At 36.6% G+C, this 19,100-nt stretch overlaps 1 protein-coding gene across 1 annotated transcript; it reads left to right on the top strand.

Moving 5' to 3' along the window:
• Positions 1-4,745: 4,745 nt before the first annotated feature.
• On the top strand, positions 4,746-17,583 carry LOC121419867 (calcyclin-binding protein-like). Its single transcript, XM_041614328.1, has 6 exons — positions 4,746-4,869; positions 8,787-9,108; positions 11,513-11,609; positions 12,943-13,039; positions 13,543-13,637; positions 15,145-17,583. Exons 1-6 carry the CDS (start codon positions 4,858-4,860, stop codon positions 15,302-15,304), a joined length of 783 nt encoding a protein of 260 aa, XP_041470262.1. The 5' UTR covers positions 4,746-4,857; the 3' UTR covers positions 15,305-17,583.
• The last annotated feature ends 1,517 nt before the right edge of the window (positions 17,584-19,100 follow it).

Raw genomic sequence — 19,100 nt, 5'->3', positions numbered from 1 at the left:
ATATCACCCACACTTGAACGTCAAAGACCGTGTGAAATAAAAAAAAAAAAAAGCTTTGAACCCCCATCCTAAAGCTTATATATGGGAACCGCATATAAGTGACGCAGCCTTAATTTGCTAAAACGCTACAAACACCTGATATATTGACCATAATAAAAGAAATAAAGGAAAAGGTATATTCTACAAATGCCATTGGTATTAAAAACACAGTCAATGATGTAATAAACTGCATCTTGACTGTCGCAGATAAAGCGATAATTAAAGTCAAATGCCTCGGGCAAAAAGCACAAAGAAAAAGAACAGAAAGAAAATGTTTAATGCTGAATGCCTTGCTCTTCGGCGTCGCGTTAAACTATTATGTAGACATGGTAGACAAGTGTTTATTTATTTATTTATTTATTTATTTCACATCTTTATCCAGAGTAGCCTGTTCAGCTTTTTACAAACAAATATGCAAAATTACACAATATATACAATTAAAATATTCATTAAAAATCGCTGGTCTTCCACAGGGCTCTGCATAAATACCAAAAAACATATATTTCATAACATAAAGAAAACATAAGTAAAGAAAATATATATACACATCAGAATAAGATTTGGAATGAGAAAGTAAAAAGGACGTGGTAAGATAGGAAGAAAGAGATAGAGAGAGAAAGGGCCAGAGGTAAACAGAGAGAGAGTTCAGGAGCAAAGGTAATTATGTAATATTTGACCAGTCAGGCATATTCTTAAGAAAAGCATAAGATAGCATAGGATAAAAACCAAATCGAGGAAGTGATCATGCATTTCTAATAAAACACAATACATGTAGCATGTGCTGTAAGTAAAAATACATTTGATAGAGGCCTCAGGCAGCAATATTACACCATGAAGAAAAGGTTGAAAAGAATGTTAAAAGAAATTGTACGTAATAAGAGAAATCATATAATTGACAAGCTAAACAATCTTCAAAGTGAGAACCCTAAACTTTATTGGGATCTAATTAACCACCTATAGAAAAACTGCACACTGATAGAAAAAGTCCAGTAAATAACATACAACAAAAGCAATGGTTTGAGTATTTTTAAGAACTCATGAATCACAAACCCCTACTTTCAAAAGATCAAAATGGAATTAAGAATCATGTAAATAACACGTTTTCATCTCTTGATTTTAAGATCACTCCCAATGAACTGTGTATTCAAACTTTGAAGAGAAAGAAAGCACCAGGAAATTATGCTATTTTGAACGACAAGGTGAAAGCTGGAAAATTTGTGTTGTCACCAGTTTTGTCAAAGGTATTTAATTTAGATCGATCGAAGGGGTTTCATTAATTTTGATATGAATGGAGAAAAACTATGCACTGTTACGGAAATGAAATATATTGGTATTGTTTTCGCAAATAATCATGATAAAAGATCACTTAAAGTGGCCGCAAGGGATTTAGCTGATAAAGCGAGAAGAGCATTGTTCAAATTGTACAAATCTTTTGGTTCCTATACTCCCAGCAATAAACCCTTGTTGCATCTTTTCGATGCAATGATACAACCGATATTACTTTATGAATCTGAAATTTGGGGTACTGATGTTGGTTACACTTCGTAATTCCGAAGCTTCGTAATTCTGAAGGTTCTTTATTCCGAAGGTTCGTAATTCCGAAACACGTAAATTGCCTATACCTCGATGTTCGTTAATCCGAAAACGAAAAAGGGTTCGTTAATCCGAACATTTGTGGCTTTATTCCGACGGATCGTTATTCCGAAGGTTCGATAATCCGAAAACGAAATAAGGTTCGTTGTTCCGAAGGTTCGTTAATCCGAAAACGAAATAAGGTTCGTTGTTCCGAAGATTCGTTAATCCGAAAACGAAATAAGGTTCGTTAATCCGAAAACGAAATAAGTTTCGTTGTTCCCAAGGTTCGTTAATCCGAAAACGAAATAAGGTTCGTTGTTCAAAAGGTTCGTTAATCCGAAAACAAAATAAGGTTCGTTAATCCGAAAAATGAAAACCGGGAGAGCAGAGGCAGAGGCAAGGGAGGGGCGGGGGACACTGTTGCCGTTCAATTGTTATGAGGATGGGAAGGCAAGGGCGGCCGAAAGAATTTTCGTTTGGGGGTAAAGCCAAATAATGAAACTCATACGTCAAAATGGGCACTTTGGTGATATCTTCACCTCAAGATTATCATCTTCTTGAAGTCATTGTGTGTTTGATAGTGATTAAGTAGAGAAAAACTTGTTTGAGGTGACTTCTTATTATGGCAAAATGTACATTTAGGCTTTATTTTTCGGGAGAGAGTATAATGAGCGAGCGGCTTGGTAAAACAAATTCAAAGGTAAAGTTGTAACACGTTTTGGGGGGTCAATTATTCTTAAAATGGCATTATTGCGAGGTGTTGCAAGCGTGAATCACAAGCTAAAACTTTAGGGTATTCAAATAAAAAATGAAAATAAGTTTGTAAAAATCCGAACAGATTTCTGCTGTCATTAAAAAAAGATGTGCATCTTAGTAAAGAATTAACACGAGCGCAAAACGCGAGCTTAAACATACTGACCAGAAAAGAAATATGTTAAAGAAAGCATTTAGTGACCTCTTTAGGATGCATATTTCACCAATCGAATGAGAGTGCGAAGCGGAAGCTGAAAATTTGCAATATTCCAGCCTGAAAACTTAACTTAACTTGTATACTTTAAAAAGAGTATTTTATTTCGAAAAAACATGAAAAAAGGCATATTTATTTTTGATAAAGGAACTTTCCCATTTTGGGAAAATATTCATTTCCCTGTTTTTATTTCATTTTTGGGGTGCAGGTGCCCCCTGCCTCCCTCCCGGCGGATCCAACTTTCGTCAAATAGGGGGAGGGGCAATTTTTTTTTCAGCCATATTTTCCTCGATCGGCAGCTTAAAGTTGGTTTTTGTTTGTCTCTTTGAAAGGGTAGTCCTAACAGTCAATGATTAGCGTTATACTTATAAAATAAAGTATGTAATAACATGATAAACCCTTTTTAAATAATGCGAGTGCGAGCTATATATATTTTTTTAATATGATGGGTAATATGTTTGTGATCTTTAAAACGAGATGCCTATGTCACTAAATTTAGATAATAACTTCGAGCAAGAAGCGCGAACAGAAATTTTAAATATATAAAGCTCTGACCTGATCTGAAGGGGACATTTGAAGAACTTTTTCCAGTTAGCCATGAAGACGATGCGTGTTTCAATCAGTGGCGGCGGAACGTATTTTCCTTTTTTTTGGGGGGGGGGCAAAGCCAAAAAAAGGGCCAATAGGGGCAATTTGGTGCAAACGGATATTTTCACCATGAGATTATCATCTGTGTAAAAAGGTTGTGTGTTTTGTAGTAATTAAATCGAGCAAATTTTTTTAAGTGATCACTGATTGATAAGTTATATATTCACGTTTCATTTCTGCGAGCGTAGCGAGCAAGCGGTTTTGGGAAAAAAAATACTGTTAAAAGGGCATCCTTGTGAAATGTTGCGAGTGAATCACGTGCTCAACTTTTGAAAATTTCATGTATGCCTAGAATGATAATAATGATATAGATATTATTTACCCAGGGAAGCCACGTCAGTTCTGAAAACTGTTCTCCCAGCTAATATTTTTTTACTAGAATGCTTAGAATGTCCAGTTTTCAGGTTAGAAAATCGGAAAAATTTGGCTCACGTCTGTCGCTCGCATCAAGTATTATTGAGGGACTCATTCTATAGCAGTATTTCCAAAATTTTCAATTTTAAGTTTGGGGGAAAATACATAAAATCAAATTTTCTACTGAGCCAAGTCACTTTATGCGCCTTATCCCATAAGATAGTATAAAATTGTTAGAAATTTATTTGTCTTTCATATGACACTAATGTAATAAAAAATAAAAATACAAACTGGTCTCGATACGAAGCACTATATGAAAATTTCTCCTTCTGCCAGTGGCACCTGGCTCATATATAACCCGGACTATAGGCCTACAATGAAAAGATAACCCTTGCTTTTCACATATATTTCATTCACAACAACTTTTTCCCATAATTTCCAGTTGGCACTCACTCCCTTTCACTTTGCTATTTCTCAGCTACAGCCGGGGTAATAATATACCAAGTATATTTCAGCGCCTTGAGCACATAATCAACGTGGATTTGGCGCTTTAGAAATACTCTATATTATTATTATTATTATTTCAATTTGATAATTGCCATTTGTAGTGTTGTAATGTTATCAATTTGTGTATATACTTCATCATAATTGTAAATATGAATTTGAAATTGAAAGTAGAAAATAAAACATTTTTTAAAATTCAAATTGTAGGCCTATATTGTTCCTCTACCATTTCACAATCACTTTCCTTTTCATTAACCGTTTGCAAATTCTTATATTTACTCTTTCCTTCTTTCGTTAATTTGTCTACTCTGAAATATAGATGATATGATTTACAACTTCAATGTATGTTTAACGTTGACAAACTATTTGTATCTTATTATTTTTTCAGCTACCATGTATGAATGTTTGAAGGTTCATTGCTATATGAACTAGGCCTATTACTGCTGCAGCAGCTTAATGGGGGAAACTGCTCACCTGTGATTTGTGTGAAGTCACAAATGAAAAAATATATATACATATTGAATTGATAACTATTTTAGAAATTTGATATATCTATAATCTATCCTCATGCACCAATATTTCGAATATTTTCCTGCTATTCTTACAGTAAACTTTTTTTGTCAGGAATCTCGGCGCGCGCCCCTTAATATTTATTGAAGATCAGAAAGACTAATCAGCGATCGAGAATAGAAACGTGCATCTCGAGAGCTAGGGTTCTTACTTGTAAAATTACGACAAAAACGTACGAATCTTCAGAAGTATTTGTCAAGATGGCTAATGAGGTAGGCCTAGATATATATTACTTTTACAATTTGGCTAGTTGAGACTAAAGTAAAGGTATTTTAGAGGAGCGTCCATTCATTTGACGGTGTTATTTTGGGCATCGATTTTATTACACGATGCCTCAGCACGACGCATTCGCGTTGCGCAATATATCGGATAATCGGGAATTCCCACACTCACCGAGCCATGTCGGCTCAACTGATCTTCATCGTGTGTGATTTATTACGCATGCAAGTGAATGGCTAGTAATCACGGTTCCGTGATTTTCTGAATCTGGATGCATATGATAATGGTCCCTAAATCTACGCACCTAACGATTTGAGTTAAGATTTAACGTGAATTTTTTTTTATTTCACAAAATCTTTCACTTGATAATGTTCCTTTAATAGGAAACACTTTGGCAAGACTTCCATATTTCCCCTCCATGTCATGAGCTCCACTAAAACTTTTGTAAAATTGAAAAAAAAATATGGAGGTAAGATTATCAAAGTTCAAACATTGTCATTGATCTATTCTAGATCTATAATCTAGTCTAGATGATCTTAGATCTAGTCTAGGATCTATACCGGTAGTAAGATTTAATTTTAAGAAGGAAAAGTTGGATACATACTAAAATATGGCTTTATCAGCAGGCCTCGAAATAATCGATTCCCTCCATTACTGGCCGTCATGCCCTTCTTCTTTTTGCTAAAAGTTACGGCCACTAAAAATGCCCTTTTTTATATGGCCGTGGTGCCCTTTTTTCTCATAAATGTGCCCTTTTTCTGATATGTTATGTACCCCTTTAGAAAGTCTGCACCTTTTTTTCTGAGCGAGGAAAACTTTTCTCCGATCTCAAAAAGTATTCAATACATGTACCTTAGCTTTACCAGCGACGTCAAGTGCATGTATGCAGTCTAGTCCGAAGCCGCGCTGAACGATGAGCTAGCTATACACAGCTGGCCGGCCGGCCGCTAGCGCGCTTTACATATGCTATGTAAGCTGCAGCATAAGAATGGACGAGCGCGAGCTCCGTATGTGTACTACACAAATGTCGCGCGCGCTGTACTGTCCTGGCGAGCGCGCGCGATGCGTAAGTACAGTACTTTGAATGGGAGTGTTTCATAAAGCTGTTCGTCAGTTACGAACAACTTATGAACGACCGGTGATACTTTCTTGGGTGCTAATCAGATTCACATTTAATTACATGTAGCTCAAGAAGGTATCACCAGTCGTGCGTAAAGTTCATTTTTTCTTAAGTAAATAATGTGGTTTGGTAATGAATCTGATGTATAACATCGACTATGGAAAGCCCCCCCCCCCCCGAAACTGTAACACCTACAAATAATTTATTACATGCCCCTTAAAAAGTGGCCTTGGTGCCCCTCTGTATGGCCTTGGTGCCCTCTGCTGCCTGGCCTCAGTGAAAAAGTGCCCCTCAAAAAAGTGGCCTTGCCCCCCAAAAAAAATCCTATTTCGAGGCCTGCTGCAGTGCGTATCAAAAAAAGTTTACACTTTGAAAAAATCCTGTAAAATTTCCCTTTTGTAATATCCTGAAGATTTTTCCACATTTTAACATTGGTACAGATCCATTTAAGCAAATGACGATATAACTGTCGAAAAATATTTCCGCTTGAGTGAGCACCACTTACTTTTGAAAAGTTAGTGAAAAATGAATACAGATTTGCGCAGAACTTTGAAAAAGTTTAGCAAATAAAAGTAGACCTTAATCATGAAGAACACGTGGAATTTAGCTAGTAAAATTGATTTAAAGATATTTTTACATTTTAAAACTTGTTTCCTTGCCCAAAACACTAATAAGAGTGCATAACGCCCCAGTCCAATCCCTCACACACCGAGGCCATTTGCTTTACACTGAGCTGTGATTTACATGAAATGCTTTAGGCTTGATTTTCATTTTGTTAATCATTGTCAAGCTTAGGAAAAGTGTGGGGAAACAAGTATTAAATAAAAAATGAAATGTAAACCCACTTTAAATGAAAATAAAAAATGAATGAAAAAGTGCTGGAGATGTCTGATATAAACTTTTAGATCCAGCTGGCACATAAGGGTAAAAAATTTGGGTGGCAAAATTGTTACAAAATGCTTGAATGTATCCGTTTTATTTCAATTGACTAAAAGTACCAGGGAAATGTATGAGAAATGTTTCGCGGGGTAAGTTTGATTTCGCCCTTTCCCCTTGACACAGCGTGAAAACGAGCATTTCTGCGCAAACAGATTTCTGCGAGCTTTACAAAAATGGACAGTACTCACTCAAGTGTAACATTCTGTCAAAACTTTTGCTTTCATAGGATAGGTGAGACCCAAACCCAAGATTATATGTGAAAAAATTTCCCACATGTATATTTTTTAATTCCCAGGTCTTTTTCAAAGTGTAAACCTTTTTTTGATATGCACTGTATATGCATATCAATTTGTCATACTTTGCTCAATGAAATGAATAAAATCAAAGGTGATAGAGGGGTGATGGAAGCGTAACACCAGGGTTCCCACGAGTCTGCTGTGCAATCCCTTCACTCGAGTTTAAGGATCTGAATGTGCAGCCTACTCATGCCTTGTGTACTGAAGGCCCTGCCGCTTGGAACAGCAAGTTTTGTATGAGCTAGTCTTTGCGTGGAGGCGCACTTGTTGATCAAAGTTCCAATCAGGGTCTGTGCCTGCAGACTAGGTTACCACAGTCATGGAAAATCCTGTAAAAATTTGTGGTGAGGGAAAGTCAGGGAATTGCACTTACCTCTTGGCTATGGCAGTTTTCCAGTTTGTTGTGTCTCACAGCTCTTATACTCTGTGATCATACTCTTATAGTATAATTGGTGTTCATGATTTCCAATTTTCCCAGTTTTGTGACATCCCAAATTTTACATAACTCCCGGGACATCACAGGAAGTCATGGAAAAATCATGGAATTCTGTTTTCAAATTTCTATTTGAACCCTAAACACTGCACTATGGGATTGTTGAATTGCTGGGTAACTTTGGTTTTTAAGGGGTTTTTTTTTCCTTTGATTTTGGTCTCAATTTACAGCTAAATATAACTTGTACAAATACGTCTCTCTTCACATCATTCAGTTATTATGATTTATTAGAAGATGAAAAATTTTAAAATGTTGGTTTAGGATATTTTAAATCAATATACAAATTTGCTTATCAAAATTACCTCAAAACTATTGAATCCGCTTCAGTTTTGTATCATGTGATAGGGGATTTCATGAGCAATACTAATCTGGTAAGTAATTAATGGTATTGGAATAGACAAACAAATAATTGGGGGTCTTTAAAAGCTAAATATTTTTACTCATAAATGAATGGCTGTCCTTACCTCACTTTTGATGCCATTTTTTGATTCATGAAGTTTTCTTTCATAAAGAATATACTTTTGTATATAGATTAGGTGAATATTTTTAGAGTTATGATCATTTTTGTACTTAAATACATGTAGGTGCGATATCATTAGGTTTGGGTGATGTAACACAAATGGGGCAAGTTTTAGACGCATGGCTATATGTACATTGCAAACATGTAGAATGAACACAGACACATTTGCCCGTATTCTGAAGTAAGTCAGTTAGACCATGGTCTAACTCTGTGCTGAACTTATGGGAAGCCAATTGTGTCAAAATTTTTAAGTTGTATGTTTCTTATGTTTACTCTGCTCTTCCTGATTCATCGATGGTGAAGACAATCATCTACTTATACTTCCGAGACAATTATGAATGATTTGAGAGCCAAATGAGCTGAAATGTGATATCTCTACTATTAGTGATTTATCTAACAATTGGCTATCCATACTTAACCACAACTTTGATCCGAGATTAAGGTAAACCTGACTTCAGAATATAGGCCAATGGTCGCAGGCTGACAGTGCAAACAAGAATACATGGATTCAGTTGCTTTCTTCTTTCAATATATTTTCCCAGCTTGAACTTGACTGCCTGGAGCTTGAAAGACTGTCAACACTGACAACCAGAGATTCAGTGAGGACCCTACTATCCAAACAGATTCAGGCTCTGAAGGAACCACTGGAAGCCTCCAAATTACCCGATGGGCAAGACCACAAGGAAGCTGACCCTGTCGGAGTGGTAACAGAAGAGGTGGGCCAGGGTCAGCAGGGGGCAGTAACCAACGATGATAAACCTGTTGCATCCTCAACAGGTACAACTGCTCCAGACATACCTAAGCCAAGCGAGTCTCAGAAGGTACTGGTCTCCAAACTCCCATCAAAGACCATCACATCGTATGGTAAGGACTAAGGAGATTAGTATTATCTCAGTGAGAAGGATTATCAATTTGGTACGAAATATGGGGAGTGGGGAAATTCAAATTTTGTACATTATCCTACGGGACGGTGTGTTCTTGCCCCACCCAGCTGCAGGATTTATGCAAAGGAGTGACTTCAAAGTTCAAACTAAGGGTGTAATGGGGCTTTGCAAGAAACCTGTAATTGATAGCAAGTCATTTTCAGGTCTAAAACCCAATTGAAAATCATGCGTTTCATAGCAAATTTGCAATTGGTCACTTTGCTTCTTGCATCAACAATTATAAATTCATATGCTTTAGTTAAAATTGGTCTGTCACTTGTATATTTGCATCTGAATTTGCAATTGATTGCAAATATTTTCTCGCTACACCCCTTAAGTCACACAGCATAAACACATATATGGGCCCCTAATCTGAAGTTGGGTTTAACTTAAACTCAGGTTTAAGACTTTGTGGTTTAAGCCCGGGGGGGCCAGTTACATTGACGAGTGGATACCATGCGCGACCAAAAAAACACGTAAAAAGGATGTCCTTTTCACGATAGGGCACGTTACGTACGTAACGTGATAAGGGTGTCAAAAACACCAAAATAATGAAAAAAGGGTATCTATTTCGCTAGGAAAATTACGTGTTTAGGGTCGAATTTGCGGGGATGATAAAACAAAATTAAAATGTTTTATAAAGGATGTCCTTTTTGCCCCAACACTACGTGTTTAGAGTCCTATTTGCGCGAGGGGTAGACGGTTGGGTCGTACTAAACCAAATAAGGCAAAGCCGACGACCGAAGGACCCGTAACAATAAAACATTCCTGTACTTGTTTAGGGGTTCATTTCAGGGAATATTTGCCAAGAGTATCGTTTTGTTTCCAATACTTATTAAGGGTAAAGGGTTTCACACGCCAATACTTGTTAAGGGGTGCATTTTCAGAATATGGAAATTACGTGTTTAGGGTGCTTTTCAAGACCCCATGGTCGCGCATGGTATCCACTCGTGAATGGAAGTGGCCCCCCCCCCGGGGGTTTAAGGCGGCCGTGATCTGGCAAAACTACGTATCTCCTTTTTCGCCATTTCGAGATATTTGAGCTTGAATATTTTACATTGCTTCTTTTGCTTTTCTTGGAAAAGTGGAAAATGGTATATCGATTTTTTTTTTTTCCTTTGATTTACGGAACGTATATAAGTATTGGCACCAAAAACTAGTTGATTTACTCATTTAATCTACTAATTTTTCACTTTTTATAAAACATACGCACTTTTGCCTGATAAAATTGATGACACACTCTGAGCTTTTTATCAGGCAAAACTACGTATGTCACAAGGTATGCGGCCGCGTGGCAAATGTTTATCAGGCAAAACTACGTATGTCACAAGGTACGCGGCCGCATGGCAAATGTTTATCAGGCAAAACTACGTATGTCACAAGGTACGCCGCCACGTGGCAAAGTTTTATCAGGCAAAACTACGTATCTCTTGAACATTGCGAAATTATAAGGCAAAACTATCCGGTGTCTCTGCCGCGCATTTTTACACATACATGTACGCAAAGCACATACGTTACACACATTGAAGCATGCACACACAATCGGTAAACGCATGTGCAGCCGCGGCGGCAGACCATCATGCAGACAGTTAGCTGCGCGTTCGCTCTGCGGTATAATTTACGAGGGCGACCGGTAAAATGCAGAATTTGGGAGATACGTAGTTTTGCCTGATAAATCACCTTCTTCTTTTGCGGCTATTGTTCTGGCAAAACTACGTAAGTAGACTTACATAGTTTTGCCTTTTAATTCTCGTCAAAGCTTGAAAAACTACTTTTGTAAGTCGACTTACGTAGTTCTGCCTTTTAAATTTAGTGATTTTTTAAGAAAATTTTAAATACAAAAACTGGGTTTCGAATCTCCCAAAATAATTGGAGTTAGAATTTGAAATTTTGACAAATGAAAGAGCGTATTCAATATTATAAGAAACACTAAAAAACTGAAAAACGCCAAAAAATGACTTACGTAGTTTTGCCAGATCAAGGCCGAAGTATGGATAGCCAATTGTTCATAAATCACTAACAGTAGAAATATACTATTTCACCTCAGTTGTAGAAATATACTATTTCACCTCAGTTGGCTCTCAAATCATTCATAATTGTATAGGAAGTATACATAGAATGATTGTCTTCACCATTGATGAATCAGGAAAGAGCACAGTAAACATAAAAAAAATTTAATACAAATTTTGACACTTTTGGCTTCCCATAATTATAGCACAGAGTTAGACCATGGTCTAAGTTAAACCCGACTTCAGAATACAGGCCACTCTGTTTAATATGAAACACTGTGGTTATGGCAATGCTTCTTTGTAGTTATTTGTCTTTATTATTTGTTTCCTCTGTAGGTTGGGATCAGTCTCCTAAGTTTGTCAAGGTGTATGTCACGCTTAATGGTGTCCAATCTCTAGCTAAAGATGACATCACTGTCAACTATACATCTAGGTAAGTGTTTTTGAACTTTCATAATAATAATAGGCATTTATATAGCGCCATCTATCTAGAAATATCCTATTCCGAGGCACGTTGTTATTATTACCCTGGCTTTAGCTCGAGCTGCCTTTCCGCGCTCATGCATTTAAGGAATTAAACCTGCCAGGTACCCATTCACCTCACCTGGGTTGAGTGCAGCACAATGTGGATAAATTTCTTGCTGAAGGAAGAAAATTCTGGGATTTGAACCCACGACCCTCTGTTTCAAAGTCAGAAGACTCATCCACTTGGCCACAACGCTCCACAAACTTGAACTTTCACAATGACAATGAATGATTATACTGCTTATGTAGCGCTTATTATTACTTTATATCAGAAGAGCGCTCTAAAGTGACGCAGCATGATTACCCTGTCTTAAGCAGAGCAGCTGTTTTGCGCACTGTGTTTCAAGGAATGAATTCCTACCAGGGAGCAGTTTTATAAAGCTGTTTGCAAGTTTAGAGTAACTTTAAGAATGACTGGTCGTGTGGTAAATTATATTCACCATTAAATGATCATTTGTGATTATTTAGCGTGTAAGATTCACCAGGTCGTTCTTAACTTACAAACAGCTGTATGAAACACCCATCCGGTACCCAATCCTCACCTGGGTTGAGTGCAGCACAATGTGGGTAAATTTCTTGCTGAAGGAAAATATGCCATGGCTAGTAATCAAACCAAATGTTTTCTTGATATCTGAGTGGTCTATGATGTCATTTCTGCACTGTATTGTAATATGAATTTTTGGCACTATAGGTAGAAATTCCAGCTAATACTATGAAGGTAGTCTACGCAGACCTTTACTGTGGGATTTATTTCAAGTGAAGTTTTAGGCGTGCAATTAGCTTAGCCTGACTTTTAAAGGTAAATGCCAGTTTTGGTAACGATATCAAAATGAGTTCATACATAATCCAATGAAATGAACACCAAAGTGTCTGTTTGTATAAATAATAATATGTGCTAAAGGATTCTGGAAAAAATTGTGTAATTGCTGAGACATTAGCAAATAAGCACAGGATTCAGGTCAAGCGTCGGGCACGACATTCAAAGCAACAATAATACACTGTCCCATGTGCGCTTATCTGTGTTGGTGATCTTCAGCATGAGCATTTTTCAGTGTAGATTTCAAGATTTCACAAAGTTCAGTTATATGTAACTGTATCCTCGATGTTATACTAACAATTAAGCCTGGTTTTATAGACTTTCTCATGAAATCAGTGTTTACTGCAACTACTGGCATTTCTCTAAGTATTTCCCTCCTGGCAAGCATAAATTATGTGAATATTTTGATGTTTTTTTGTTACAGTTCCATGAGTTTGAGAGTAAAGAAATCAGATTGTATTCACCAGCTTGTTGTCAATAGCCTTCTACATCAAATCATTCCAGATAAAAGTCACCATAAGGTATGTGTACATTCACTGGTGGATCCAAGGGCGGGGAGCACAGCTGGCCCATGACCCACCCCCCCCCCCTTTGAGAGGCACAATTAAGATTTTTAATGTAAAATGCTGTTAAAACAGAAGTGTGCCCCCTCTCATTTCGAAAGTGAAGACCTTTTTTTCACTTGTCAAATTTTTTGTGGACGAAATTCACTTATATTTGGGTTGAAACCCTTTTTTTCATGTTTGCTTGTCAAATTTTTTCCCGGGAAAATGTTCCCCCCCCCCCCCTTCAAAGAATCCTGGATCCGCCCCTGTGTACATTAATGTCAGACTTTGTCTAATTTTACTACAAATCTTGCCTGATCCAATTCTGTTGCTTGATTTGGGAGATCTCCAGAAAATAAATGAAATAATTAACAACATGGCCCCCCAAAATGGTATAGTGTCTAAATCCGTCTGGGTCCGCGCTTGCATACATGTATAGTCATATTTAATAAAAAATACATTTGACTCTTTTGTTTCAGGTCAAGACAGATAATTTGGTAATCCTATTAAAGAAGAGAGATGAAAAGAACTGGGCATATTTAACAGAGACTGAAAAGAAGGCCAAACAGAAAGGGTATGTTTATGAAAATTCATATTTTATTGTTCGAAATAGGCAAGAAATGAAAATTTGCATTGCCCAATTGATCATGGGCTCAGCAGCCGCTGTGCAGTGCTAGATCTACAATGTACGAGGCTCTATTCACTGAATCGTTGCACGCCAAACCGGGTAGCAGCAACTCCCATCTTTTCACGTCTTTTGGTCTGACGCGACCGGGGTTTGAACCCCAGACCTCCCGGTTGTGAGACGGACGCTGTACCAACTGAGCCAACACACCAGTGTATGAATGCTGTAGTGGGGCACTATCATTGCGACCTGAATACCACCCTCATACAACACTATAAAAAAATTGGAAAGCATAGTTTTTAATTGACACTGGATGTACGTACAGTGAAGAGTGTATGAAAATCACCAAAATCAGCAGATGATGATACACTTTCAATAGGCTGGATAAGATACTTTTCCACCCATCATGAAAATATAATATTCAAGGTGCTTTTAGAGAAAAATCTGACTAAATATTTGTTAAGGGAACCCTGACTTTGAAGGATGGTGTAGTGTTTAGGGTGTATTTTGAGAGAATGTGTACTAGCACGGTATTCATGTTGGAATTATAGAACCCATTTCAACTCCCCCCCCCCCCTGTTTCTGAACCCTACACCCCGTATGATTTCTAACTTTAAGATAGTGAAGTGCAGCATTTGTATTATTTTTGTTGTTGAAACCTTGAAGCTTAAAGAGATGTTCCGGTCTGAAGATATTTATATCTAAATAGCTAGTAAAATTCACAGAGCCAGAGCATCACATCCCCACTTTCCTTTTTCTTATGTTATTACATTCAATCATAATTGTTTCATTTTTTCATAAATGTGTGAATGATGTGTCTCCATTATGATGAAATAAGTTGCGGCAATAAATAACCAATGCACTTCATCACTTGTCAATCCAATTATTTTAGTGTTTGTTAGCAAAATTTTGAATAAACCTAATTTCATATGATAAAATACAAAGAATAAGTGGAAATATTACACCATCAGCCCACCAAATGAATATTTATGAAGACATGCCTAGAACTGTTTCACTGGAATAATGCAAATCTTTAAAATTCAGTAACTTTATTTGTTGTCCGATTTTGATAGAATTTTTAGCATATTATTGCTCTGTGAATTTTACAATATTTATTGTGATATAAATATCTTCAGCCTGGAGCACTCCTTTGAATATCTGTCTCCTTCGCTCTCTCCCTCTCCAAAAATTTCCTATACTGACCATGCATACAGAATTTATGAATATGCTATTGGCTTTGCAACATTTTAGTCCCTACATGTATTTTTTACAAACAGTGAATAAAGTTTGGGTGTATCAAATAGATTATGACGTTCTCCGTGATTTGCGCAGAAAATTCATGAAACCTTCGTCTGAAGTGATGGATTGGCTGGATGAAATTTATTAGTGGCACAAATAAAATAAGATTTAGCTGTGTTCTTTATATTGATTTTAATATTTTTCTTCGATTTCATAGGAAACCTACGCCCCCTAAAACAGACACCGCAGACCCCTCAGCGGGCATCATGGATCTCATGAAGCAGATGTACGATGACGGCGACGATGACATGAAGCGAACGATTGCCCAGGCATGGACGCAAGCTCGCGAGAAAAAAGACACGATGGAGCTCCCATGATAACACCGTGCCAATATAGTGTAAGCCTACAGACTTTATTTGAGACAGTCGACTGAACAATTATAAATGAAGCTTTGAATCAAGCCTAAATATGTACGCCTCTGGATGAGTTCTCAGGAGAAACAATTATGCCTGCAAGGATACGTGTAATTTCTTTGATTCCTAGTCTTACATTGCAGACCCTTTTCATACTATTCCTATTGGTATTGGACTGTAGACAAGTAGACTTGAAATGGAAAAAAAATGTGTGTCGTAGAGTTATAAACTCCTATGCTTTGTATCTTTCATTGTTGTATCATGTAAGGGCAAATAATGTTTGTAGACATTTTTTTCTTCTCTTCAGGGGGGGGATTTTTCTTTTACCTTTATTTAATTTGTGCATATACATGCGGAACCAGCATAGACCCGGTGAGGGGGGGGGGGTATTCCCAAAAGCTCCTTGTCATGTCAGTAAGATGCAATGGAAACCGTCAAGACCGAATGATACTGGCTATAACACATGATTTCCATAGACTCCATCCTGCATACATGTAAATGCATGTTTCGTCCCTGATGGGTTAATACTCAACTGGTGACATGCTCTTGTGTAATATGCCACAAATTTCTTTCTCTGTTTTTATTTTAACAAAGCAAGACTGAATTTGCACTAACCTTATTCCAATTATGAAGAAAATTTCTTATGAATGCTGCATTAAGGTGTTTGGCACCAAGAATTTAATGCAATTAAATCAACCCTCAATTTCTGTTTTCACTAGTCAAAAATTTTGAGTCTGATTTAAAACTAAATTTCGATTTCAAAAGTTGCATGAGACTTGAAAGTAAAGAGTCATGAAGAATTAATAAGGGGGCTTTATTAGAATTAGCTATTTTATAAACCATACATGTTAACCAGGGGTGGTATTTCAGGGGGATGTTTCACAAATGTTCCAGTATGACCTTGAGTCGCACAGTAGCTTGCCGAATGTAAGGCATCACTGCATTGGTCAAATAGGACTCGCGCTACTGCATATTATTAAATGATATTGCGGCTAAAATAATCCTGTTTACGTCTGCACTAAGGTGACTTTAAAGGTATTGTTTAACTTTGTGAGCAGCCGATTAAAAAAATTCTCAAACCAAGATGAAACATGTGTACAAGTGCATGTATTAGAACTAATAAACCCTGAAAACAACCATTATTGAGAATGAAAAGCTAAAACTACAAGGCAAACCCTGATTTTATAAATAGGCATCTTATAGACACCTAAATAGTACACATAAGTGTATGGGATGAAATTAAGATGGTGTTTCCGGTCACTTTATATTTCAATTTTTGAAGCACTAAATAATTATTTTCAAACGCAATTTTTTCTGGGCTTCATTTTTGTAACATATCACAGACACAGGTGACAAGTGTGACCTAGCTCATATTTTTTAAAAGTCAAACCAGTGTTAACCAATCACTTTAAGTCATACTTCATTCTTTGTGAAACACCCCCTAGAGTTGTCCTATCTTCTGTCATATTAAAGAGACCACTACGATTGGGCTAAATCGGATAAGGGAAAGTTTGAGGATATCCAAGGGGGTGATGTCACAATAAGAGCTCAACTAGAGTGTATGAGATATATTGTTTAAAGTCAAAGAGTCGCGTATTTCTTATGGGAATTCCGCAAATGGCTTTTCATTTCCAATTTTTGCATTTCATCACAGAAAAAGCTGCTTTGAAAAGATGCATAGTGCCTTTATAGCAGGGCTCCTGCTAAAAGTCCTGATACAGACTTTTTGACAAGGTACATGTTCCTATAAAGGTCATTCCATAGTATGAATTTGATTAATCGAAAGATTTGTGAAATTGATTTTGTTTGTGGATATCCTTCACACAGCATGTAATTGGAAATCTGAAGTGTTTTGATATATATATGTATACTGTATGAAATATTTTTATACCTTTCTATCATGATATTAGTCGCAAGAAAATGCTGTAATTCTGTGACATGACTTTGTATAAAAATATTACACATTATCGAGGGCATTGGTAAGAATTATAACACAACGTCCCTTTGGAACAGTTCTTACATGCCCGAGGTGTAGCTGAGGGCGTTTGGAATGATCTAAAGGTAACAAATGTTTGTGTGATTATGCTAATGCTCGATCAAAATGATCTGTAGTATTATATGTTTTATAAAATGAAGAGCTTGATTCCAAAAGGGGCTAAATCCACTTATGACCAAAAAATTTTTTGTTATACAAATATATGTATCTTCGACGTGGCAATCAAATGCAACATATCACATTTGGAGAAAAAAAATTGGAGAGGTTGGTAAAAATTGATTTCAAAATTAGATTTTTTTTTTCCAAAAGGAGCTATATCCAAAAATGTTTTGTTCACAAAGGAGCTAGATCCACTATACGGTTATTAAAATTTGTTATTTGTCCTATTTTACATAAAGTTAGGCATTCACTTTTTTTAGATGCGTGTTGTGGATACAACTATCACTGCTAATTTTCCTGAAATAACACAATTTTAGAATTTGAATGAATATTTTTGGATTTAGCAGCAGCTCCTTTTGGAATAAGATGTCGAAAAATTAAAACCTTTAAAAAAATTATTAAGAGGCAGGTCAAAAGGTGTCAAAATACCTTCTTTTTTTTTCTTTTTGTAATTTTCAATGGATAAACATCAGAAAAGATGTGAAATGTATTCTGCTATAGGACCATATATATGTTTTTCGTGATCAATTTCCAATATCAATCTTGTTTAAATTGGCAAAAATTGACAATTTACTAAGCTTTTGTTCGAAAAGAAGCAAAGTCCATGAAAAAATAAAATTTCGAAAGTTCTTGAAAAATTGATAATTTTATATAAAATGCTAGATTTGTTTAAACATGATTTAATTGATCTAAGTTGATAGTACCATCATATATATCAAAATAAAACGGCAGTGGCTGAGGGAAAGTGGTGAATGAAAAAAACCCTGATTTACAGAAAAACACCAAAAGTGCATTTCGCTCCTTCTGGAACGAAACTCTTCAAAAACTGATGTGGATTCTTGTCATTTGATGAACTGTCCTCATCTCTACAACAAGACCAGTCATTAGCATATTTGTCTGGAAGTTGAGATAAATTAATGGCAGATGAAATGATACATGCAGTCGATCATTAGATTAGGAACCATATCACCATGTTATGATCATTTATCATCTCAGATTTTAGGATTTCATACATTCAGTAGGTTTTGAACTACAGAAATCATTCTCAATATTTCAACCCTAAAAGGACTGGGCTTTTTGAGATGTATCATCGGCTGGAGGGTGGGGGGGGGTAGTTATGCCCACCCTTTTGATCTTGATCAGGTGATTATCAGCAGGAAATTGTCTCATAGGTCACGTGGTGTCGCGTTGATATACCCGTATATGTACTATGTATCAAAAATGGTCTCAAAAATATTGCAAGAACTCTGATGTAAAAGACTTACAATATCTCGGCTATATCTTTGTCCGTTTCAGATTGATTGAGCGAATTGTTGAGGGGGATCATGCCCCCCCCCCCTGTCCTATTAGGGTGAAAAGCTACCCTTCACGATCATATTAGTTTCATGATAAATGGTATTATTTGAAAGTCTTTGTAAGATGTAAAGTATCCTTTCAATAATTTCATTTTGAGGGAGAGGGGAGGTAGAGACAAGCTGTAATTATAACACAGCAGCATTGGCGAAACCCAGCCCATACTCACCAAATGTATTCTGGGGGCCCATTTTCATAAAACTTGTTACAATAAAAAAAAATATCAATAACCGTTAAAAGCTACTGAAATCT

This window comes from Lytechinus variegatus, chromosome 8 (genome assembly GCF_018143015.1).
Source record: "Lytechinus variegatus isolate NC3 chromosome 8, Lvar_3.0, whole genome shotgun sequence".
Classification (NCBI taxonomy): Eukaryota; Metazoa; Echinodermata; class Echinoidea; order Temnopleuroida; family Toxopneustidae; genus Lytechinus; species Lytechinus variegatus.
Note: the sequence above shows the minus strand (reverse complement) of the source record. Positions and strands in the feature narration are given on the sequence as shown.

What these genes read in the sequence shown, in the direction of transcription:
- LOC121419867 (XM_041614328.1), top strand. An exon ending in AAAGACCATCACATCGTATG is followed by an intron (nt 9,109 to 11,512) that starts GTAAGGACTAAG and finishes TTTCCTCTGTAG; the next exon opens with GTTGGGATCAGTCTCCTAAG. An exon ending in ACTGTCAACTATACATCTAG is followed by an intron (nt 11,610 to 12,942) that starts GTAAGTGTTTTT and finishes TTTTTGTTACAG; the next exon opens with TTCCATGAGTTTGAGAGTAA.